Genomic DNA, 26,194 nt, shown 5'->3' on the forward strand with positions numbered 1-26,194 from the left:
TCTACGAAACTCCTATTTAATTGATTGTTACAAAACAAGCAGAAATTAAGGTAAAAGTTTTTTTAATATCCAGAATGTTACAAACATAGAATCTTGCAGATGGTCTCACCTCATCTTGGAGACCTACTTTTCAAACCTTACCCGAGTACTAAATTAGAAAGACTGAAGGAAGGGTCAACTACGAGTCACGCAGAGAGGGAATGAAAGGAAGCTTAGGGTACAAAGTAGTTTCAGCTAATACCTGACTGATTCCTCACATCATAATTGAACTAGTGGTAGGAAACTACTAAGTAACAAATAGAAATGCCTTTAGGCTATTTAATGGAGTAAACTTGGCCTTCAGCACTATCAATTGTCTAGATTTTTTTTTTAATTGTTTCATTGTTCTTTAGCATTTTGAACACCTTGAAGATTCTTGTTCATACTTTTTGGAAACAGTTTCTAAAGAATGTTCTCTGGTAAAAGTGACTTAAATTTAGGGACTGTGAGATCAGTGAAACTAATTAGGAAATCATTATTTTTGTTTCCTCTGTGGATGACCTGTGCTGCAGACCTGTAACTGTTTTGGCAAGTTTTCTGCATCAGCTAAACTCCCCTAGTAAGTATCCTTGTGAATGTGAAAACCATATAAGACTCAAACTCTTAATTTATAGTGCACATTTGAATATTGCTTTTCTCTCATGTAAGTACAAATCAGGGGATTAGGCTTCAAATAATGACAGGCCTGTTAGAGGCAAATGGAAAGATTATTTAAACCTGCAATGTAGGAGGAAATTGGATGAATTAAGGCCAGTGGAATAGTAAATGCTAATATCTTATATTTAAGCAGGAAAAGAAATCATTTACTCCTTTAATTGAAAATTACGGGGTTCTGTGTTAAGTTCTTGTGTGGTTTAAGCTAATCTCTAAAGAAGTCCTGAGGTACTTAGCATTCATTTTGGAATGGATTCCAGCCATAACTGTAGTTTGAAATCTCAGTTGTACTTTAGAGGTATATGACCTTTTTTTAAACAGTTAAAAACATGGTTCTAAGATTTTTAATGGGAAAATAGGACAAGCTCTAACCAGTTACAAAAGGGAACAGAAACATCAGATGCTCCTTATTATGGCTGACCTGAAATATTTAAATTCTATACCATGCTAATGCAATCTTTACTACTGAACATCAGCTGTAGGAGAGGGTGTAAGGAAAACAGGAGATGTGCAACTTTGTGCTAGGTTTTTTGTGTTTCTAAGTTGTGCAAAACTAGTTTCCAGTGAAACAGTAGAGTGATAGCTTCCTTATTTAGTGGAAAGTGTACAGGTGGAATCTATGAAGTACATATGAACACTGCTACAAAAGAAGGCTTCACCTTTGAAAAACCATAGGCATGTAAAATATAGATAAAAATTAGTAGTCAAGGAAGCCAGTGGGTTTCCTATTAGGCAATGCTCACAGTTGTTAACTTAATTTGGCTTGTTACATGCAACCTAACCATTGCTTGTGAGTTAGCTTGTTTCTGAGGTTAAGGAAAAATACGAGTATTAATTCTCACCCTCAAACCTTGTAGCTCGTTCATCTGCAACGAAGAGGGAGTTGTGTTGATTTCTCTAATTAGGAAGTCCAAGAGCCTATCTAGGTATGTGTATGTTTTAGAAACAACTTAGTGCTAGGAAACCATAAGGAAAAGCAGCTGTTGCATATTGCCAAACACATTTTACTGGCATTCTTAAGGCATGTCAGGTATTATTTTTGTGGGTGTAATTTATGTAATAAATATTAGTGACACTATGAAATAGTGCATTTGTTAGATGGTCTTGGGCCATCCCACTGTACTGCACTTCCTTTTTCTTCTTCATCTTCTCTCTCTCCAGTCTGTTCTTTCATTACAAGTTATTGCTACTTTGTGTCCTCAGCATCTGATTTCTTTTTTTCAATCTTGCCTCAGTCCTCTCACTTAGTATTTAGTTTTAATTGCTTTCTCTATATTCTCAAGAACATGCATGTTTTTCCACTCTCCCGCTGCCACCAAATAGAAGACAAGCTCTGCTTTTAACATAACATTGGCAATACCTCTATTGAGCCAAAAAGGCAGAGAACAGATCTGGCATTTAAGCCTGAAAAACAAGGGGACTGGCACCACCTCCTAGTCATGGCTGAAATATCTTCATTTTTCCATTATTTAGGGTGTAATCTTGGCAGAAAGCAGGTACTTCTCACTTGCTGAAGAAATTCCAGCACTTTTCCAACTCTATTCCCTATTTCTGGGTCTTTATTTGGCAGAAGGGTTGACGTATCTTTTGAAACAGGCAGTTTGAGGAAATGTTCCTTCTAGTCCCTACTGACTGCAGAAAGGAGAAGGAATACTTGTTTATTTCCAGGCTTGTTTTGTCATTGCACTTCTCCATTTCTGTCTCCCACCACACAGCTCACTGGTGGTTGTGGTGGATCTGCACATCGCTGATGCTGGTTGCCCGGAGGGGAACGGTGACTCTGCTGACTCTCCCTGTCCCCAGGGATTTTCAGTCATTCATCACAGTAAATAGCATGTACTTTAGTTTGTTACTTAAATTATTCTAAGCAATAGTGTTATGGAATAGCCACAGTTTATCACAGTCTTTTCTGTTCTTCAGAGTCTTGAGAGCAGGCAATAGGCTGAAATACTTGTCAGCACTCTCAGCTACACCCTGGGAAGTCTAATTTTGATGATAAAAGGATGATTTGTAGATAAATGGAGATGTCGTATGGAATTATAGAAACATTTTGGTTGGAAAAGACTCTCCAGATGATGAAGTCCAACTGTTAACCCAACCCTGCTACTAACCCATGTCCCTAAGAACCTCATATCCGCATCTGTTCAACCCCTCCAGGGATGGTGACTCCACCACTGCCCTGGGCAGCCTGTTCCAATGCCTGACATCCCTTTCCAGGAAGAAATTGATCCCAAGATCCTAAACTTCCCCTGGCACAACTAGAAGCCAGTTCCTCTTGTCCTGTTGCTTGTTCCTTGATTTGTATGTAAGAAATTACCACAACAACTGCTGGGATAAGAGATGCTTAGGGCCCCTGCTTCACCCTCCAAAAATAATTACAAAAATGGCAGTATTATTCAAAGGGAAGGTTCCTGTTGTTTCAGGACACGAATGGGATTGTTTGAAAATGGGCAGTTTCTTCTTGTATATCTATATTCCATGGTATACTTCAGTTCTGGCAAAGGTAGTGCTGCTAGTTTAGATCAAGGCAAATTAAAGTTGTAACAGACTGGGTTATACCAAATGCTTTGATTACACTGTAGTTTGTTTTAAGCGTACACAGATTTATAAGCTTGTAGTTTTTAGCTCCATCTGTAGCAAGATGAAGATTTCTAAATTATAACAATTACTGTATGATTATATGTACGTTCCTTGGAATAAATGCAACAATTTCATATGTAGGCATTTTGACACTTTAGACTAGGGTAATTAGATTTGCAGAAACTGACTTAAAAATTATTGAGGTGAAATGGGATGATGAGTGATTGAGTTGGGGTGGGGGAATAAATCAGGAATGGGAAATGTTTTTTTCCAGCATTGCTGTTAAGCCACATCTATGACAGCTACCGTGATGCTCTTCCTCTAAAGGCTTCTCCAGGTTTATTGCAAATTATCCTGTAATTTAATGTTTCCCCTTCTCTCCCATACTCTTCTAGGTTTCTTCAGTTTAAGTTTGTCATATAGTGAAGTTGGGGCAGGGAAAACTCCAAGGGTAATTTTGAAGTTTGTTCTGTCTTTTGAAAATAGCTCTGCATGTTCATGCTCTGACAGAGCATAAAACAAAGAAATGCACCCTGTTGTGTTAGAATACCTGTGTCAGATCAGTCTGTCTGGCACCTGCATCAGCCTTATTTTAAAAAACAAAGCAATGGCTATTTTGCTTTAGGCAGAAGAAAGTTTCTTTGAGGTACCTATTTACTCTATGGGCATTAATTCTCAGCTGCCCTGGTTCCTCTTGGCTACTCGCCACCTCTCCACAGCTGGCTGAAGAGATGGAAGATCATAATGTTTCTTCCCTACTTTGTTGTTGCTCTTTTTACTCATTTCTCAGCTGTCTTTGTGTACCAGGCACGTGGCACATCTCTCCTCTGCCCTGCAGTGGGCTTTGTTGTTGAAACCAGCCTTACCCTCTACTGTCGGACAGGTTAGTTGTGTTCTGTGCTGACGCCTTGCACCCCTTCTTCACAGGACCTCCCTTGCCCTGACCTCTTTGCTTATGGGAGCTTTAGATCTGTAGGATGGCCTGTGGCTCTCTTCAGTGATGACCCTCATCAGCCTGCTCTTCTTTTTATAGATTTTCTGTCTGAGTGATTCCTGTGTTTACCCTTAAGCTAAAGTAGCAATTACCCCATGTATTACTAGAAGATAGTTAAGGGGACAACAAAAATGTAAGATTATAGCTGCTTGAAAAGTTATCCAAACTCTTGTCATGTCCCAGTCCTTTAAATAGCCTCAGTACCTGGCAGAGATGAAAAACATGTTTTTAAACGCCGTGTTCCAAGTCCCTAAAATGACTTCATCCCTAAATAGAGATTCATGTAAAAACTTCTATTCATAGGATGGGAGAAAAAAAAACCCAGTTCCTTCTCTATTAGAATTCTGGTCTTGCTAACACTTTTCCTGTTCTCATGAGAAGTATCTCTAGTAAGTACAGCATGAAGACTGACATAGTGCTTAGTGGTACAAAGTCTAGCTGGAGACTGGTATCTAGGGGTGTATGCCAGCACTCAGTACTGTTCAGCATCTTCCTTAATGATCTGGGTGATGGGGCAGAGTGTACACTCCACAGGTTCTCTGAGAATACAAAACTGGGAAGAGTAGTTAATACATCAGAGTGTTGTGCTGCTATCCAGAGAGACCTCAACAGGCTGGAGAAATGGGCTGACAGGAACCTCATGCAGTTCAACAATGGGAAGTGCCAAGTTCTGCACCCAGAGAGGAATAACCCCATGTAACAATATATGCTGGGGGGTGACCATTTCAAAAGCAGCTTTGCAGAAAAGGGCATGGGAGTCCTGGTGGACACCAAGCTGAACATGAACCACTGATGTTCCCTTGTGGCAAAAAAAAAGAATTCACTGTCTGCTGAGCTGCATCAGGACAAGTGTTGCCAGCTGGTTGAGAGAGGCGATTGTTCCACTCTGCTCAGAATTGGTAAAGACATGCCTGGAGTTCTACGTCCAGTTCTGTGCACCCTAGTACAAGAGAAATCTGGAGCTACTGGAGGGTGTGTGGCAAATGACTACAAAGGCTGTTGAGGGACTGGAGCACCTCTGACTTGAGGAATGGCTGAAAGAGCTGGGACTGTTCTACCTGGAGAAGGTGCAAGGGGGATCTTGTAAATGTCTAAAAAAAGCTGAAGGGAGGATGTAAAGAAGATGAAGCCAGGTTCTTCTCAGTGGTGTCCAGTGACAGGACCAGGGGCAATGGGCACAAACTGAAACACAGGAGGTTCGCTTTGAACATCAGTACATACTTTTTTACTATGAGGGTGAGCAACCACTGGTACAGGTTGCCCAGAGAGGTTGTAAAAATCTCCATCCTTGAAGATACTTAAAAGCTGTCTGGACATGATCCTGGGGAACTTGCTTGAGCAGAGAGGTGGACAAGATGACCTCTGGAGGTACCTTCCAACCTCAGCCATTCTGTGATTCTCAGTAAGAAAAAGTTTTAGCTATTCTTGCTTGAACACTGGGAGACAACAGCTTTCTGGCTGTTCAATGACACAGATTATTCAACAGTCTGGTAAAATGGATGAAAACTGACTTAAAGCAACTGAGTAACTGCTATGTCAAAAAGTGATTAGTTGGAAAAAGAGTTCTGTTCTTGGAAAATATTTTTGCTTTTTTATTCTAATATGTCCTGTCTCTTCATAAAAATAGCTTATGTTATGTCTTGGAGTACTAAATAAAATGGGTGCACTTAATTTGAAATCAAAGTTGCTGCTTAATCACAAACATTTTGCTTACAGCTTTTTGAAGAGCATTAGGTGTTGTGCTGGCATTATATTGCCTTTTTTATGGTTCCATTATCATTGCAAGCATACTAAGTATTTTGTGTGAGATCATCCAGAATTAGATCTATGTCTCTATTTTGCAGCTGTGATGGGCATGATGTACAAAAGAAATTGTTGTGAGGAGTAACCAAACTGTAATTTCTGGCTATAAACTGGCAGGACTTGTTGCCACACACTGGAGAAGGGTCAGGGGAATAAAAACATTGCTGATTTCTCAGTAGTTCTAAGTGTTTATGAGCTCATTCCTTAATATTTTTCCAATAATTCTGGGAATTCTGACTCATGATTTTTGAACTCTTTTCACTTGCAGTACCATAGTAGTGATTTGATCACTCATGAACAGAGATGTGATATAATCATGTCCTCTCTTAGGGAGGGTTGAATTAGAGTTGTAGGGTTTTTTGGAAGGCAGTTTACTTTGCTCTTTGTTCTTCTGCTTAGCAGGATTAAAACTAAACTAATGAAGAATGTTTTTTAAGCAGCAGTCCAAGCAGAACCCTGAGCAGCCCAGTGCCATTCCTTCCCATTTATTTCGCACTTGGGATCCATTCTATTCCAGCTGGGTGATAGGGATTGTGTGTTTTATAAAGGATTGCATACCTGTGGTGCTTTTGTCTTTAAGCTTGTGATCCTTTGAGTTCCAGGGCTCCTGTTGGGTAATGCCACTTCCAGGATTAGTTGCCCAGAAAGACATTTTGGAAAACTTCTGTAGCCTTTTGAGTCTTTAGGTGGAAAACAAAGTCAACAGTAGCTTATAATCCTTTGCAGTTGCTAAGGCGTGCTGTCTTCTAAAATTACTTTCAGTAAGTTTTGGATAGATTTTCTTCTGGGCCAGATATGGAAATACTTTTCTGAATTTCATGTCAAGACGCTGCCATGTTGGAGCTGTGGACTGAAAGAGCCATAGGTAATTTTCAGAAGAGTAACATGAGAATATTTAACTGTAAGCTTTTGTCTTGGTAAAACTCCAGTTCAGTTAGTTCTCATGCCACTTCTCAGTATGTTAGCAATAGTGTTACTGTCCATAGCAGAACTAAACCTGATGGAAAGCTGTCAAATTAAATTATTAATTTAATTTATTTTATTTATTATTTATTATTAATTTTATGTATTAATTTAATTTAAATTCTTAAATTGCTAAAATATTGTCTTGACATTTCGGTATTAGATAGGAAATACCTACTCACATTTGTTTGTTTTTCCTTGCTCCCTTTCTTCTCCACCACAGAAATCCGCTATGCAACTGTGTACTGGAGTAAAGCTGAAAAAACACTTCAGGTCAGAAATATACTGGACAGGAGCGGAGATGCCTACGGCTTCTACAACAACACTATACAGACAACAGGTTGGGGAGTTCTGGAGATCAGAGCAGGCTATGGGAGTCAGACCTTAAGCAATGAAGATATCATGTATGCAGCTGGCTTCTTGGAAGGCTATCTCACAGCTCCGTAAGTACCTCAGGAAGCAGCTCAACTTATGACACTTCCAGTGGATTTCTGTATCCTTGTGAGTTGTTTGGTTTTTTTCCCTTTCTCTTAATTCCCATCCATTTAAACTAACCATACATTTTGTAGTTGTGTGCTGTTCTTTTAATTAGGAGCAGGTATGAAGTGTAGCACCTTCATTATGGGATTAAGATGTTCCCTCTCTTCATCCCACAGGCTTTGTGCACACCTTGGTGAGATAGATGACTATTATATCTATAGTACTGATTAAGTAATGTAATCACAGAATAGTGTGTATATAAGGAAGTGCATAACCCTATGCTGTAAATAATTACAAAAGGGGTAGCAGAAAGAATAGCTGTCTCTCCAGCCTATAGTTAGGTGACTGACTGACAACAGATGAGACAATTGACAGCAGATCAGGTGGGGAGAAATGTTGCTAGCAAGGGCTGCAGGGCTTCTTTAAGGACCCTTTTCTTCAAGCACTGTCAAGAAACTGCTGTGGGGCAGATACTGAAACTTCACAGAACGGGGAGTTTAATTTCTCTTGGACAAATTTAAAAAAATACTGATAGGCCTGAAGGCAGACTGGTGTGTGTGTCTAGAGGAGTCAGTGTGTTCCTGAAGGCCCTTTGAAGGGAAGATGAGGGACTGGATCTCTCCCGTAATGCACATCTGTGAACACTGACAGAGTTTTGTACTTGTTATGAATCCAGAGCAGTTTTTTTCTGAAACAAAAAAAAACCAACAAAAAAAAATAAACCACCCCAAACCCTGTGTTTTCATTGGCTAAGTTGGAAGACAGAATGGCACCGCAACCTACTAACTGATAGGCTATAGGTAGTGATATAGAACATGACGTACAAATCCCACCTTTATCAACTTAGTCATAGGAAAAGAAAAATTCCCAAATTCTGATGTGTGGCTGGAGAATAGTTGGGAGGTGCTTGTGGTGGATATGGTGACATGAATTTGATTTCACCAGCTTTGCTTCTGGAATGCTAAAATAAATACCCATAGGCTGCCTTGAGCAGGTCAGCAAGGGAAGGTTGTCTGCTGAACAATTGTCAGGTGTGGCTGCTGGATGAGATTATATTAATGTAATTAGTAAGACATTTTAAGATCAGTTAAAATTTATGGATAGTCCTCTGATCATATGATATGTTAATGTGACTCTCTACTAGACTTTGCTGGAGAGGCAGCTAGGTCTCTGGAGAGTATAAAGGAAGTTAAAAAATGTAATATTTGTCAATAACAAAACACTTAGGAGGGAAAGAACAAAAGAATAATAGAGTTCTGGGTGTACTACCTGTACTTCAGGCAGGAAAGGAAATAAAGTGCATGAGAGATCTGGACATCTATTGTTGGATTATTTGGTAGGAGAGGTTACTGTAATGCACTATTCAGTCAGTTTATGTAAACTACATATGGATCTGGGGGATCCTAGCATTACATTTAGAGTATTGTTAAAATTGGGTATTGCTCAACAGATTTTTCTCATTAAGGCTTTACCTAGGTGTACTCATCTCTAAGTGATTAAGTTTAAGCTTTGTCGTACTACATAGAGAGTGCAATCCATACTAAGTCCGATTAGATGACAAGTAATGTTCTGTTAGCAACATCTTACACCCTGTTCCTCTTCTGCCTCCACAGTAGATTTGTAAGTCTTCTTGGCTGTCTTTTAAACAGACTTAAGTATATGCTCATTCCTATAAACAGGATTTGTCTGTTAAACAGTGTCTGTAGGGACTTTATCTGATGTCTTAGTCTATGTTTATATTTAGAGGAGGGAGTTTTTCCATGGGTGTTAAGTGAAGATTCACAGAAGCGAAGGTACCAGTTATTCTGCTCAAGGCCTTTGCCTTCTCTAGGTCAGGTGCTTACTGAGGCTGGTTCTTAGCCCCAGCTGTTGTTACTGTAGGGCTTCCAGCTTCAGCACTGAGTGGCCCTTTGTAGGGAAGTGGATATAGCAGAAATAGTGATGAACGGAGATCTGAAAATCTGCAGGAGTGAAGCTGAGGGTTTGTACTGATGTGGAAAAGCAGAGTGTGAAACTTTGGCTTTTAAGCAAAGTGGGAAACTCGCCTGTTTTAAAGGAGTTTAAATGTGAAAGTGTGTTAAGATGTAAAAATGGAAGAAGCCAAAGTCTTTCTTTTCTGAGGAAACTTTTGGAGGAAATCCCATGAGAAATTCTCACAGTGCAAAACCTGAAGATGCTTACCGTCATATTAAAATGACTATCAAATACTATGCTTACTATCTGAATTTTGGTATGTCTTTGCCCCATTGTACATCTGTACCAGCAGTAGAAACATATTTCTCACTGGGAGTTAGGAATATAAGTTTTTTTTTCTGTCAGGTCTCAAAAAGCTATTCCAGATAAAGAGGGTTTCTCTTTGAAGCTAAGGATACCTATTGAAAATGCTCCAGCTGAGGAGCAGAGATGAATTAGTGATGTACTCCCCTGACCCTTGAGAAGACTGAGAACCTATGACTTCAGGTTTTAGCTTTATGACCTTGGTGTTTTTTTTTTATTCAGCAAACTGCAACCAATGAATCCTCTTTACAGTGTGTTTGCAATTTACAGAACCACAGGAGTAGTGAGAATTCGCTAAGTTTGCAGATGTTAAGATTGCTCTCAGAGCTCCATTTCTCTTTCTTTGTCTTGCCTAGATATTCACAGAATCCTAATTAACATGCAGGCAGATGTTATTTCGTTGGGACAGTTACACAAGTCTTCTGAAGTAAAACCAGGAAACAGTCTTTCCCAATCTGTGGCTCTGTTCCCATCAGGCTGCCTGGCCCATTCAGCCTGTCTGCAGGGAAGCTCTCCAGCACCAGTGTGACTTCTTTTATGAGAAGGTGTCTCCAACACTCTCATTCTGCTTTTGCAGATATCAGTGCCCACAGGAGCTGCACACAGCTTAACCTTCCTTTCTAAAAACTTGGTAACAACAAGGAAAAGTCTAACAAGGTGTTTGGCTGTGGTGAAGGCTTTGTTTGCATCAACAGCCACTTAGCTACTGGAGCAAAGATATTTGCGTGACTTGGCTGTCCAAGCACCACCTGGGGTGGCTCAGCCATGGCCCCCAGCATGAATACACTGGGTGTGCCTGGTAATTGAAGGGCCCTCTAGCACATTGCTACCTGTATGCTGGACATCTCCAAGGTCGCCAGCTGTCTTGCATCTGTTTGTGGCAATGATTCCATGAAGTAGCTACAACCCAAGGTGGCCCTCAGTAGAAACCCTGAAGTCCTACCAGGAAGAGCTCCGATGTGATTCCCTCTTGGGAAGGTATGATGCAAGCCTGATCCTAAGCTAAAATACAGGTTCCTGCAGAAGCTGTCTGGTGAGCAGAACCTTCAGCTTCACAGTGCCTGCAGTTTGGAGATCTCCAGGAATTCTCAGCTAGCTCAGTTCTTACATTACACTTAGGTCATGAAGGAGGGTTTCTAGACACAGTTAGACCTCATAATGAAAGCAAAAGGGTGACAAAATACTCTCCTAAAAGTGTATGCTTTGTCCTTAGTAGGAACCTAAGCAGAATGTAAGATAACCAGATTTAAAAAAAGAAAAAGAAACATGCTGGGACTGTCTTGTTTCAGATTACCAGGGAAGAATTAATCTCAGCTCCAGCTGTATAGGTCTGTGGCAGGAAAAAGAAAAAACTAAGTTAGTCAGACCCGTTTACGAGTAAGGGTAGAAACACAGGCCTTTGCTAGAGCATGATTCATCTTTCTAGTGTCGTCACCTGATTTAGATAGTAGCTGTTTATTTTGAAAACATGTAGTTAGGGGTGGAATAAATCTAATTCGAGTCTGTAGTGTCTGGAGGTCAGACATTTGTTTTTATCACCAGTCTCTGTAAGGTCCAGTCCTATCATCCAGCCAAACATGTTTGCTGCGTTTTCTTGCATATGAATTATTTTTCCCCATTACAAACACAAGTGCTAATGAGGCCTTGCTTTACTTGGGGAATGGCAGAGCTCATCCAAATCCGTGACATTAAGCACATACTTTTAATCAGTTCCAATTGGAGCATGCCAGGTGCCTAAGAGCAGTATTTAAATTTGATGCAACATTAATTGTACTTTTTTTTTTTTTCTGATACAACCTCAGCTGACCTGAGTCCTGTCATCTTCCTCTCTAATTTGAAGCAGCAGCAGGGCTTTACTTTGCTGTTTTTAGACTTTGAATTCTTGTCCCAGCTTTGTAATTGCCTTGCTTTTGGCCTTAGATACAGTTGCAAAGCCTTATCTTACTATAATGATCCAATTTACTTCAGAAGATAATACCCTTACAAAAACATGAAAGCCACGTACATAGGAGCTTTGTTAAAGCAAAAAAGAAAACCCACAAAAACCAACCAAACAAAACCCAATCAAAACTACAACAAAAACAAAAAGCCCCACGAACAAAACAACAAAGCCAAAAAAAAAAATGACCCTCGAAAAAACCCCAAACAACAGGGCTACTAGGGGAAAAATTCTCAACCTTGGGCATTTAAAAAAGAAAAATCAATTCCAGGAATTGTGTGTCCTCTGTTAGCATATACAAGAAGGAAGGCCATTAAAGAGGCTGTTTTCAGTCCACTGATTCTGAACTAACCCAGTCTCTATATTAGGCATCACAGCTTAAAGATACTACAAGTGTAAAATCTGCCTTGTGTTGCATAACTTTGGAGTGTGAAACAAAGAGAGTAGAACTGATGGTTGAATGTGGAAGCCTGGCCATGTGTCCTGGCCTAGGTGGTGATTAGAGTAGTATCCTGGCTACTCTTATCCTCCTTATCTGGTTCTCAAAAGACCATCTGCCAGATGGATGGGATGGTCTCATGCCAGTTGCTCCCCTTCTCCAGTGCCATGACAGCTCTGACTTGCAGTATGGAGTGTGTTACCCTATAATTTCCTTCCTAAAATTACTGCAGATTTTTATTTGCCAAATTCTTTGTGACTGCAGCGGTGGAGAATATTGATCTGTCTCTTCAGCTTTCTTGTCCTCTTCAGAGTAGGTTATGATTATAGCATGTAGTCTTGTGTTCAACAGGAGAAGGAAACTCTAGAGCTAAAACTGATACTATGGCTGCAGTTTTGTGAAAGGTGTAATGGTGTGAAGCTGCTGAATGTTCCCCTCGTGCCTCAGCACCTCGCTCTACAGATCAAACCCCCAACTTGTGTCTGCCCTTTCATGCATCAGTCCATTTAGAAATACTGTAGAGAGCTGCCTTCATGCACTACCTCTGTTGCTTGTCTGTCTGCGTAACAACCTGATTCAAACTACAAACTGCCAGAAAAATATATTCTTTTTTTTTTTTTTCTGGGTTAGTGTTTTGGCTCAATGTGTGCTGACAATTAGATTTGGTAATCAGAATGGTAGCAGAGCTAAGGCAGCAGGGTCAGGCTGTACAGGGTCCCAGTACTTAAACAGCTGGGAATAGGGCAGGGGACAGAAAGAGAGGGGAGAAGATTGGTGGATGATTCTCTAATTATCAGCAAACCATTCAGTCATCTCGGGCTGTGTTCTCAAATTATGCTGTGAGGGAAATGGGGAAGAGCTCCCGTCTGCATCCCTCTCAGAGGAAGTTGCCCTCATGACTTTTTAATGCAGGGAAATCTGTCCTGCTGGCATGTACTTTCCTTGAGGCTGGTATCTGTTTCTTAGTCTGTTTTCTTTCTCTCAGCACTTCGTAGGAGCTAATTTTACTAATGACTGATGTAGTTCTACCAACTCTGGACCTCACGGAAATATTTTTCTGCTGATTTCCACCCAGAACTAAATATTCATCCCTGACTACCCTCCAACCATTTTTTTTTTTTTTTTTTTTACTGGCTTAAAAAAAGAAAGGTGCTTAAGTTTGACCCAAATTATGAAGAATGAGAAAATCCAAAAGTTTGGTTCTGGCTTGGATCAGACAGTTAAATTTTTGACCTAAAACGGATGATTTTTTTAACATTTGGGCTCCTGAGCAATTTTTGGCAGTTGATTTCATCTTGAAATGTAAACTCTTTCACTTCAACAAAATAACCAAAAAGCAGCCAATCGACCATCCAAAAAAAAGCCTTACAACTTTTGTTTCTGTTAGTTAATGGGGATGAAGCAGCCAACTGAATTAAAAAATCACAATAATTTTGGTCTTGATGAAGCTGAATCTGTTTATGGCTGGCAAGAGTAGGAATTGCTATGGGAACATGTAGGATCAATGCATACGAGCTTTAAAATAGAGAGATTTAGCTCAATCAGTAGGGTTAATAGTAAGTAAAACCTGCTAGATTACAGGCTGAAATTCTGTCTCACAACTGAATCAGCAAATTATATTCTCCTCACCTCTGTTTTCTTGGTTACAAATAGAACAGCTCTCCAGTAAATTATTTTTGTTGTGATTCAAATTAATGTTACTAAGGCTTCCAAGATGCTTCTGGCCTACAAATATTCCCTGAATGTGAAGTTTTGCCATGGAGTAGTTCAATTTCATTCTTGCTTCTTTTTCCATTGTGCAGCAGTTTGAGCAGGTGTTAGCAAGGTCATTTATGTTAAATTTCAGCAATCCATTTCTGTTACCTTTGCTGCTTGTCAGGCAATAAAGATATGAAGTAATTTCTGTGATTCAGAAAAGCTTACTCTGTGGACTGTAGTGCTTGTCTATGGGTGCTTGTTGACCAGTGATTTGGTAAGCAAAAGGAACGGAAGATGCAAACAAATAACTTCTTCTACTCTTGTTCTTTCAGGCACATGTATGACCATGCTGCAAATATGTATCCACAGTTAATTAAGAATCCTGCAGTTCGAAGTGGAGTTCAGAATTTTATGGCGTATGTATTTAGTTATACGAAAAGAAATTACTCAAGACTTGGGGTTGGAGTGTGACAGAATTTTCAAGGGTTTTTTATACTCTTCCTTACGGACTAAAGAAAATATATGCTTCCTTTCCTTCTGAATTCCATTAGCATAAAAAACCTTCTAAATATACATGAAGAAGGGCATATGCCTTTCCTTAATTCTGATTCTTTCCAAGAAATGTTTAAAACCATGGCTCCAAAGGGGTGTGGATAATGCCAGTGAATTCTGAATGTCATTCTAGTCAAAATCCTTTTCTAAAAGCTGGTATTTTGGATGTTACACTGAACAGTGTGGTCTCTTGGTACCTTAATATTTTTGCACTGTGTATCCTTTCCTTCTGCTGTTACGTTAGTATTTTGTTTATTCTACCACTGACATAAATTCTGCTCTAATCACAAAAGTCCTGATCCCTTTTCTCTTCAGCTGTATAAATAAAAAGTAACTCTGCTCAAATAATGCAGCTACGCTGGTAGGAAGCTACAAGTGGGAGGAGAACCAGGCTAGATACTGGGAAATTCAACTGTGATTACCACTTATTTAAATCTGCTTAGACTTATGTTTTCTTCCATTACAAATACTGATGTGAAACTTTAGTCATTTCTGGAGACTATTTTTTCAATCTTTCCCTTGTCTTGTGCTTTCCACAAGGGGTTATGGATCTGACTAGTTCTGGTTGTGGTATGCATATAGAAAGTTGATTTGGTTTAGCTTATCCAAAAAGAAGAGAAAAAAAAAAATCTTAGTGTTCCCTTACTATCATTCTTCTGCATTGTCGTCCTCCTTGGGAGAAAAACGGGCTAGCTACTGTATCAATGAGTGTGGTTTTGTTTTGTTCTGTTTTTTCCAGAATGACTCAGTGTAGCAGCTGTATTCCCCAAGATGCTTTGTTGGGGGAAATACTGGGTGGCCTTGTATTGTTTTTCTGTTGCCCAGGTCATGGACTCCTGCATCGCTGCTTTACTGAATAGCAGTCTTGCAGTATGGGCTGCTGGCATTGTCCTGAAAATCTTTAGCCCCAAATGCCCTGGTCATATCCCCATTTCCTCTGACTTCTTGCATCTTGTTACTTCCAGAAAGCTAAGTCTGGCTGTTTTTGTCACCAACAGACTGCTGGAAGAGTTTGCTTCCTTGCCAGGTTAATTTTCTCCCTTTTTTTGCTGCTGGATGGATAGATACAGGAGGCTGGAAGAGGCTGGAATCTGGTCTTAACATCTGTGGTTCTTGTATGACCCTTTGCGCACAGCAAAGGAGGGAACTCTGGGAGATCCTTTTAATGTTGGCTGCTCTTGCCAACAGAGTCTGTTCAGCTTGTGTTGCCTCCTGCTCTAAACCTGGGTTATTTAGATAGGAACCTCTTGACTGGTTTTGGCACGTGGGATGGTTGTTTTTGGCTTCCCACCTTTTCCTCGGAGGAGGAGGATAGCACTAGTCCTTACGCAGTGTTTGAGCAGCAACAGCAGCGCACCTTCATTGCACGGGAAAGTAAGGAAGAGAAATAGGCTCTTCAAAGGTCAGTCTGTTTTATTCTTAAACAGGGATTTACAAGGGAATGGTTCATCTGACCTGTTGCTTGTTTCCCTTTACTGACCATAAGGGGATGCTTTATCTGATGTAGCAGAGTAACCCACAGAGGTGGAGTCCAACTATTTCTTTGATATTGAAGTCTGGTAGAGGCATACTGCTGTAGGGTATGTTGCATGGATCTGAACAAAAACACCCGGAGGATATAACATTTATGTCTACAGGACTTCCAAAACATTATTTGCCTCAAAACAGTAGGAAGGTTGGTTCATCTGGGTCATAATACGTTTGCCCCTTCCTTGCATTATCAATTATACTCTAAAACAAAAACAAGAAAACCCCAACCTGTTTGTTCCTCTGCAGGAAACAAGATCAATGGACAAGACAACAAATCAGAAATAATAAGGATGATCCCTTTTGGAGGCATGCTGGCTATATTATTGCACAGTTGGATGGTCTGTACATGGGAGCCCTCGAGTGGGCTAAACTACAGAAACAAACAGTAAGATCACTGCATGTCTTTTTCAGTAGCTGGGGATGGGATGTCAGCAGACAAAGATGGGAGAAGGGAATCTGATATTAAACAAAAGATAATTAGTGGCAAGTACTCATTCTGCGTGCCATTCTATAAAACCTTCAGTGGCAGTTCGAAGTAGATAATGTGACTGAGCACTTGGGTCATGTTGCCGCAGATCATTTGCACTGGACTTGGAACCCTGGGTGCTCATGTGCTGATTAGATTGGGAATGGCTTTTGTAGCCATGTGTGAATGTTGGAAGGACAGACACTTCTGAAGTGCTTGCTGTTGTCACTTTACATCTGTTATTGAGCAAGTGACACTCTAGGTACAAAGTGTAGCTACAACAGCATGAATCAGCAGATTGGGAGTGAATTAAAGCTTTCATTCTTATTTCCAAGCATCAGATTTCAAATCTAAAAAGACTGTATTTTGGAGTATATTTTATATTGCTAAATGTGTTCTACTTTTCTGAAGTCTACTATTACAAAATACATGGTCAGTGCTGTGGCAGGCCAAATAGGATATGTGTGTGGGTTTGGTTTTTTTTTAAATTCAATTAGAATTGTGTTCCAGATCATCAGCTTGTATGCAATAGCAGAGCTCCATTAACTCCAGTAAAGCTATTGTAATTACAATGCTGTCCTTATGTCTAATGTCTAATAGGTTTCTCAATGTGAGAGGGAGGACTTGAGTAATTGTAGTTGACCCCTTTTGTCTTGATTTAACCATATCAAGAATTTAGAGAAGTTGGGAGGGCTAAATAAAAAATAGTTTAGTTGCATGCACACCTCTTTCTTGCATTAGAACTTGCTCTCAGGCTTTCATGAATGGAGAATCAGCTCAGACTAAAAAGACTGTTCAGAATAATGGAAAGATCCATCCTGATGGGCCTGAGTTATAAGAAAGATACTAAGAAACCTTGACTTTCTAGGAAAAGAACTTATTAATTCCCTTTCATAACACCCATATCTGAAGAGCCCTGCAAAGCTCATCAGTTCTTTTGGTTACTTCAGAATCCTTTAGATTCAGATGGGGGAGGGGAAAGTGCTAGTTTGAGACTGAGCTATTTCTTCATAATAGGTATGTCCTACCTGCAACATGTATTCCCTGATACTTACTTATTTAACGGTGTGTTTGATATTAAAAAGCACTGACCTCTAAAGAGAGAGTCGTTATTAATCTTCTTTTCCGATATATCATCAGCATACCTATATAAAACGGTGCATTTAGTGAAAGTTCAAATATGTGGTTCAGTTTGAAATATCTGTGTACTCTGTTTTTTAGTTATATGGAGTGGATATATGTAATTCTTTTCCCAAATGTGCCTGGAACAGATGGTGGGTTTTATTTTGACTCCTCCCTATGCCATTCACAATTTTAGCTTTCGGCATGATCACCTATGTAGGGATCCATGCTTTTTTATTAAAAGCAAACTATTTCCCTGTGTCTGTATTTCTCACTTGAGGTAGTTCTGCAGTTTCCTCTGTTTGCCAGAGCAAATAAATTAATGTCAGTCTCTTACCTTTGAGTGCAATTTGGAAAACTGCTTTTGCACCTACGTTTTGGTTTTCCTTGGCATCAACATGACAGCTCTGCAAAAGTAGTGCAATTCACTTTGTTGGATACCATGCTACTTTGAAAATACTTTTGGTAGACTAGGCTACAACAGTGCTATTAGTGTATGTATTTGCTGCTGTTAGGACCCCTTCAGGAAATGAAAAGCTAGAAGATTGTTGCTTATACGGACAATAAAAACAGATGCAGATGCAATGTTACTGATGAATATTCTACCTTTGACACATCCACTTACCTGAGAATCAACCCAGCATCTGTTAACTGTTGGTAGGTAAAAAACCTAAACCAACTAACAAAACAAAACACCCAACCCAAACAAACAAAACACAAACCCAAAAAACCACCAAACAAAAAAACGAAAACACCACAACCAAACTAACAAACAAAACACACACAAACCCCTCTGAGAAGAGCAACAGTATCTTCCTTCTTCTTTGTGACTGAAGAACAACCTGCCCTTCAAAGAGGCCGTTTTAAGCTCTGCTCTTGCGGTATGTATTACAAGAATTTTAAGAAGGTTCCTTGGGTTGTTAGTAAGTAGAATGTTTGGCAAATAAATTCATGTAATAGATGGGGCTTTTTTTCTTATTTCTAAGTATTAAACTTCGTTCAATTTATCCAATGTTGTTTTGATCTTTGGGCAACAACTGCAGTAAAAAGCATTTACTATTTCTATTACTAATTTCTCACCCTAAAAATAATTAAACTTCTTACTGAAAGCCCCCACGAGAAATTCTGTGTGTTTTTAAAAGCAAATCTCATTCTTATTGCATGTTTTCCTAGGTAATACTTCAATTGAATTAAAAAAAGAATCATTTCTATATGTGTATTGTCTTAGGATTACCACTGAGAATGAGTTTATCTTTTGATCTCTTGCGGTGCAGTAGTTTGCATTTACGGTGGTAATGAACGCAAGAAATATTGAGTATATCTTGTGTGTGTGTTTGTTTTGTTTTTTCTTTTGAACAATGCCACCCTCCAAAAAAACCCCACAAAATCAAAACCAAAAAAACCAACAAAGCCAAACAAAAAAAAACCAACCAACAAAACCCTAACATGTGACAGGCTCTATTTTGTTGCCTTGTGTTCTGACTGCTATTTGGAAAAACTATGCATTCTTCTAAATACAACTGGTTACTCTCTAATTGCTCTTTAAGTGGAGGGAAAGGGAAAGGGAAAGTTTCTGCCCCATGTCCTGAGCTTAAAAGAAGGCTAAATACTGCAGAAGAAAGAATGGGAAGTCTTTTCCCTCTGAGTCCTAAGAAATCAGAGACATGGGGAAGAGAAAGAGAGGAGATGGATTTCAAGTTTCTTAGATTTTCACACAGTCTCCCCCGACCCTCCACTGCCCTGCTCCCCATGAACACTTGTCCATGGACACAGTGCTCTCCTGAGCACTGAGGGCTTGGTTAACAAGGAGAGGTCAAAAGTTGGAGAAAAGGGATTGTGTTTTCAGAGTGTGTGGATTTCAACACTGAGCATTGGGCAAAGTCGAACAAAAATGTTCTGTTTTCAGGAGAATGGAAACAAGCTGTATCAATAGATAATCGGACTTTAATCTTACAGACTTCATTTGTTGAGGTTTCTTATCAGCAAGATAGATACTTTTTCAAACTTACAAGTAGCTGGGGCTTTACTGGTGGCTGGTGGCTTAGTTGATGTGCACTTATTTGAGGAAGGCAAGTGAAGTGACACAGTGTTCCATTGTCTTGTGCAATGCTGGTAGCTTCCACAGAGTGCTTAACTGAGAGTTGCTTTATGTGCACACAGGTTGTTCAAAGTTCTATTTTTCTTTTCTACTCTGAACTTCAAGTCGTCTTCACTTGAACGCTGTAGAACTGTTGTGTCTGCCACAAATGACTGAGCCTGACTAAGAAAGAAAAATTGAGTTGCACTCTGAACTGTTTGATAGTAGCACTAGTATATATTTGTTATTCCTATGTGTATGAAGCAGATGTTTTGTAGTTTACTGTTGTAAACTTTTTTTTTTTTTCTTTAATTGCATCAAGTTTGGTTTCCTGCAGGGCTATTTTAGGTAGGTGCTTCCATTGAGACCTGCATGAAGGCAATGTACGTTCTGAACTTCCGTATTTCGCATTTGATATTTACAGGTATCATTAAGAATGATGTCAAAATCTAAATACATTTTCCTGTTAAAGTGTGACATTATTCCATCTGGTTTAGCAACATTTTGTATCCAGTAAACAAACCCAACCCTTTTGTCAAGACAATTTCTGAGGGAGGGGCACTCAAAGAATATTAAACCTTTTCATCTGCCTAATGCTCTACCAACGCTGTGATTAATCTAGGGCTTGTCTACACAGGGAAATTACCCTTGAATAAGGAGGTTGTCAGAGTTTTATAGTAGCACAATGATTCTGGGACAGCTCTCTGTTCGTGCTTCCTTATTTTGTGCCAAGAATGCTCACGCATAGGGAAGTTACTGGAAAACGATTGTTACAGGATGATGTCTATTTTAATGTCCCATGTAGGCAAGCATTTAAGGTTGGTTCTTGCATATCTGCTCCCCTTTCTAAGTTGATTTCTCCTTATAGCTGATGAAGTTGATTTCTCCTTATAGCTGATGAAACTCAAACTCAATCTGGGGGTTGATTTTTTTTGCTGTTCAGGACAGGACCCTAGGGGAGGAGCCACACATTCTAGCAACAGGACTTTTTCTTTTGTCATGGCTATACCACCTCTCTACTTGTCCATTTAGCTCATTCAATCACTTTTCTTCAAAAGGTAAACCATGAATGCAAGGAGTTTTTCTGACATTGCTGTGTGAGATGGGAGAAGGTGATCATAAAACTTTTTAGTATGCCTTATATTAAGCACTTTTAATTAATTTTTTTTATTTGGTGTAATTCTTGCTGGTGGACACTGATTAACTTCTCAGTATATCCTGGAAATAAGCTGCAGTTAATTCCTGAACTGGGGCTCTCAGCCTTGTGGCAGATGCTTCAGGCCACTCCTGAAATTCCCAGCTTTGGCCTGCGTGGAGACTATAAAGTCTTCTGTTTGAATGCGTTGTTTGATTGAGACTGTAGAACCTTTTTGCGCTGTGCTTGTGTGTTGTCACTGAGCATCAGACAATCTTAAATGCAAAATGAGGTTTATCCAAGCAGAGCAATGAGTTCTTGGAATAAACTGGAACAAAATTTGCTTCCTTCCTCAAAAGGGCAAACAGAAGCCAGAACCCTAGTGGGTACTTAACAACCTAGTTCCTCTTTTACTTCTCTGATATTTTGGCTGGTAGCCTAATCTCACCCAGTTGAGCCTTAGGAATTTACATAACCTTTGCTTCTTTCTTTGCATGGATCTTTCCTCCTGCTCTGGCCACCTTTCTATGCGTATAATTCTGATAGCTTCTTTGTTTGGCACCTTTGTTCTAGCTTGAATGGGCTTCCTAGCAGTTACTGAATTTTTGACTTGAAATGAGCTTAAGATAGCACAGAAATGTGAGACTTAAAAATATACAGGCAATTCCAGGTGATGCTGCAGCACGATCAGTGTAGCTACCTGTATATGTTGCAATGAAGGCAGGTTTTATGGAGGAGAATATGTACTTGCCAAACAGATGTCTCAGGGCTGGCTGAGCGTTCTCATGTGCGATTCTCTTTGCTCCCCTCCTGGTGGTGCCGTACAGTAATGCCTCTGTAAATTGGACACTGAAAACCAGCTTCTCCTCATTGCATGGTGGGCTTGCAGACCTTTAACTGCCCCTGGATGGGGAAAAATTGTGCTGAAACAGTTCCAAGTCTCTCTATATAGGTTCCAATGAGACAGCAGTTGTTGGGACTCGTTTGTAAATGATTCATACTGCTGAGTTGCTTAAAACTATCCAAAGATACATCTCGTGATGTTTATCAGTTGTGGCCTTTGCTGCTCACTGTTTGGATCCTTAAAGTAAGAACATGATGAACTAAGCAATGTAACCTGAAGTTTGCTTTGGATTTCCTTCTCAAACTATAACTGCTCTTAGGGACTTCTGCAATGTGGGATTTTAGTTGTGAGAATGGCTTATTTCTCTCACTTGTCTTGGTAAGCATTGTGGGAAGTTTTGATTCCTTCACCTGAGATATAGACTAGAGTTTACATTATTTTTGTTTTCCTATTACAAATTCCTGAATACAGCTTTCTGGAAAAAAAAATAAATGGATTTAGCCCTGTTTACTTTTTCTGTGTCCTTGACTCCTCTTTACTGTGGTTTGTAGCGAGGTCATCTATATGGTTTAATGACAGTGATTTATATTGCAAGCAGTGTGTTTCTTTGCTATATGATTATATCCCATTCTAAAATTACTATTCATATCCATAGTGATGTGCGTTCTGACTTCTTTTCCTTAAGTCTTGCCTTTAGTAAGGGCACAGTGCAAGCAAGAACAAGGAAGTTTTAGAAAACAGTCTTTGGAGGTTGAGGTTAAGCCACTGTTAAGCTCGTATTTTTGAAGAGGCAAATTAAGAGGAGGTTCTGAAGAGTGTGTTGCACAACAGGCAGTGTGCGTTTAACCGTGGCTAGCTCTAACCATAAGGGATTTTTGTAAGCATGTAGCATAGCAAATGCCTTTTGACCGACTTCTTCTCTTCAGCTACTTCCATACTTGATTTGTATTGTTAACGTATCTTGCTTCCCTCATTTGCTTCCTCCTTTTCATGTCTTAAATTGCATTCTTTATAAAAATCTGAAAACTCCCCAGAGCATTTGTTAATGTGAGGCTCTTCAAAGGCATGTGGATAAACCAAAAAGAAAATAAATCTTACTTTTATCCCAGCATAACAGTGGCAGCAGACTGATTGGTATGCTGTTTGCAGAGACACTGAATTTATATAAGTTACTGCTAGTGTCTGCTTTTTTTGTCAGAAATGTTAGCATTGGTAATACCACTACAAGGGCCAGATGCTTAAAAATACCTCAGTGCCTAATTTGACACTGAGTTAGAGCATCTGGACCTTGTGAGCAGGTATTTCATAGACCCCATAAGAGCTTCCTACGAGAGCAAAAGAAAAATTATAGCAGCTCAGACTGTCCTGATGCTTTTCTGCCTGAAAGTGCTTCTTGCGGTCTTTTTCCTCCCTTTCCGTAGCCACTGAGCGTCTTTGATGTCCAGTTTCTGAATGCTGTTGGAGACCTGTTGGACCTCATTCCTGCATTGTTTGAGTATCCCGCACGGAGTGGGCAGTGCAACGTGGAGCCAGGAGGCCATGGGAAATACCAGTGGGATATGGGTCACTGCTCTGCCCTCATCAAGGTGAGCGCCAAGAACTTAATCTCCAGTGACTGTGCTGATCTGCTGTGTCATGAGTCTCCATTTTTGGAGCCTTCACTGTGTACATTGTATGTGCATAAAGAGACTTCCGTCAATCAGTGTGCTTTTACGCAGTTGTTGTTTGTGGCTCCATAGGATTCTGGGTCTGTTTTTACTTGTCTTCAAGGCAGGGAAAAAACAAACCAAACCAAAACCATGGAGATTGACAAGGAAAAGTTACTAGAATTACTAGGGCAGGGCTGTCAAACTAATTTTGTAACTACTCCTACATTTATACAGTCCTAAAATTACGTTTGGCCCTTTGAAGGCAACCGCGATGCTGGTGTGGCCCCCAGCGAAAATGAATTTGACACGCCTGGACTAGGGAATGGGGAACTACCTTGAAGAAGAGACTGGGAGAGGGTAATCGGCTTCACCTAGCTGGGTGACATCTGAAAGGGGGTGTTGTGTCTATAAAATACATGGGGCAAACAAGCAGGGAGGAAGAGGATTACTTAAACTAAAAGGCAGTGCTAGCAGAACAACAAATGGGTGCAAGTAGCTGATGTTTTCTAAGTGTTAACAGTGATACTCTGGAACAGCTTTCCAATGAGGGTAATGACAGAAAAAAACCTTTTAAAGTAAGTGTCTGATACATCATGGTGGTGATTCAATTTTTCACTTAAAATTATCACAGATCTAATCAGCATATGAAGACACCATATATCCCAGAGTAACAATATTCACCTTAAATTGAGAAGCATTCATTTGCCTACTGCTAGAGGTTTCTGAGCTAACAACAAATCTTAGAAGCAGGGAAATACTTTGAAAATATGGCCTATCAATATATATTTACCTTTTCAAAATTAATTTCCTTGCATTTACTTCAATTCTTTAACGTCACCCAGAGACACTTTCACAGAAACAGCACATTCTAAGTTAATGTTGGATATGTTTGCAGAGAGCTGATCTGAATATGTAAATAGAAATATTCAAGAGAAACCCGGGGAAACAAAACATTCCATGTGTCCCACAGGTGTCACAAAAAACCCTAAGCTGTTTCATTTTGAAAAATAGCAACTAATTATTTGAAAACAACACATAGACAAGAATTATTTTCAGAGGTTTCAGAAATTCATTGTTAAGAACAGTTAAAAGCACAAGAATCTGCTTCTTCTTGAACAATGCAATTAATCAAACTACTTAAAACAAGTTGTTCTCCCAGTTTCTATCAAGTACAAATCATTCAGAGTATAATAGGATCTGAAATTATTAATCTTTCTACTTCTGTTTTCCAGGTTCTGCCTGGATATGAGAATATATATTTTGCCCATTCCAGTTGGTTTACATATGCAGCCACACTGAGAATATATAAGCACTGGAACTTCAATATAGGTGATCCAGACACCAGCACCAGCCGCGTCTCATTCAGCAGTTACCCAGGTAAAGGCAAGAAAACCATAACTATGTCGATATCCAAGATAGCATGGACCATCTTACTGTCTTGTAGATGTCTTGTCTATAAGAAGGTTGATACCTCAACAAGCACTGGCTTCAAGCTACCTTAAAACTTTTAGCCTTTGAGAGGACAAAATGTCATCTGCAATTTTCTGTCTTGAACACGATGTTGTCGTTGTCTTTTGTTGTTGATTAATCTCCCTCAGTGCTCTGAATAGTACTAGTTAAATATTCTACCACTGGCACAAACGTGCTGCTTTGAATTCTGCTGGTGTAGTCTGCCGTCACCTCAAGTGTTGAACTTCTCACCTTGCCTGTAGCATTGGTGTGTTTGGTAATAACAGTTTTGAGTGCTTCTGTTTACCACTGCCGAGTGACTCGTGCTGTAATGGGATTATTAGAGAGTATCAACACTTGCCATTTGAAATTGTACTGACTTATTCGGTGTTGGGTTAGCAAACCTTCAGTTTCGTTTGTTGCTTGTTTGTTTTTTCCTCCACACCTCGCTCTTCCAGCTTCTCTGTAAGCTATTGCAGAGGGGAATATTTTTCCATGCTTATTTCATGTGTTAGTAATATAGCTAGCCAGAATATTTAAAATCTCCCTCAGGAACATTAGGCAGCACATAATATTCTCAACTTCCCTGGAAGAATGTTAGAAATTGCCAGCAGTTAATGTTTCAGTAGTAAAATATGTGCTGTTGCCAGAGTAGCACCAAGAAACATGGACATGAAAAACGAAAGCAACTCTAAGACTAAGGGTTGTGTAAGTTTTTAAAGGTGGAATTTCAAATTCAAAAATGCCCAAACACTCAAGAATCTTTGTAAACTTTAAAAAGTGATGTATGTGCCATAAGAGACTGTCTGATTCTGATGAAATTTTGTTGGCTGATGATTTCAAACTGTGCTTTGTTGAATTACTGTGCCTGCCTTACTACAAAGGCAAGAGTCCTTCATGGCAGGGAGTCCCAAGATTATGACTGGGAAACTGTTTTGAAAAGCAGTTACATTCATTTAATGTTAAAGCTTTTTTTTTGTTTGTTTGTTTTCCTGTGGGGGTCTGACCATCCTCAGTGACCCTCAGGAATGCAGCATTTTCTGACAACTGGGATTTTTCTTTGAGGAAGGAGTAGAGGTATTCTGGCAAATGCCTAACTGTACAGCCTTTCAAGAGCTTGGGTTTATCTCTGATTCCCTTGGAGGAATTTCACTCGCTTGCTGCAAGGAATTTTGTCAAGCCCATGTAACCTGGTAGAAAGCCAAGGTGAACTCTGTTCACTGGCTGAATGTACAGGAAGTTATTTTGCATCTCATACCTCTCAGCAGGAATACTCTTGAGAAGAGTACTGTCCTTCAGCAGAATGTGGCTCTGTTTCATAACTATTGCATTGTGCTGCAGGTTCAAATTGGGGGTCAGGATCAGCCATGCAGAGCATTTAGTATTTTATTTTTAGTGGGTGTAGGACAAGGGGTAGTGGGTTCAAACTGGAACACAAGAGGTTCCACTTAAATTTGAGAAGAAACTTCTTCTCAGTGAGGGTGACAGAGCACTGGAACAGATT

General features: G+C 39.7%; 1 protein-coding gene across 1 annotated transcript in view; it reads left to right on the top strand.

The window, feature by feature from the left end:
- PLBD1 (phospholipase B domain containing 1) overlaps window positions 1-26,194 on the top strand; it is a 39,274-nt gene that overhangs the window by 1,340 nt on the left and 11,740 nt on the right. Inside the window, exons 2-6 of the mRNA XM_082047523.1 lie at window positions 7,257-7,476; window positions 14,199-14,282; window positions 16,195-16,333; window positions 23,014-23,178; window positions 24,474-24,618. Coding sequence (XP_081903649.1) covers window positions 7,257-7,476; window positions 14,199-14,282; window positions 16,195-16,333; window positions 23,014-23,178; window positions 24,474-24,618 — 753 coding nt within the window. The remainder of the gene's footprint in view (window positions 1-7,256; window positions 7,477-14,198; window positions 14,283-16,194; window positions 16,334-23,013; window positions 23,179-24,473; window positions 24,619-26,194) is intronic.

This window comes from Streptopelia decaocto (genome assembly GCF_964273445.1).
Source record: "Streptopelia decaocto genome assembly, chromosome: 1".
NCBI classification, from domain to species: Eukaryota; Metazoa; Chordata; class Aves; order Columbiformes; family Columbidae; genus Streptopelia; species Streptopelia decaocto.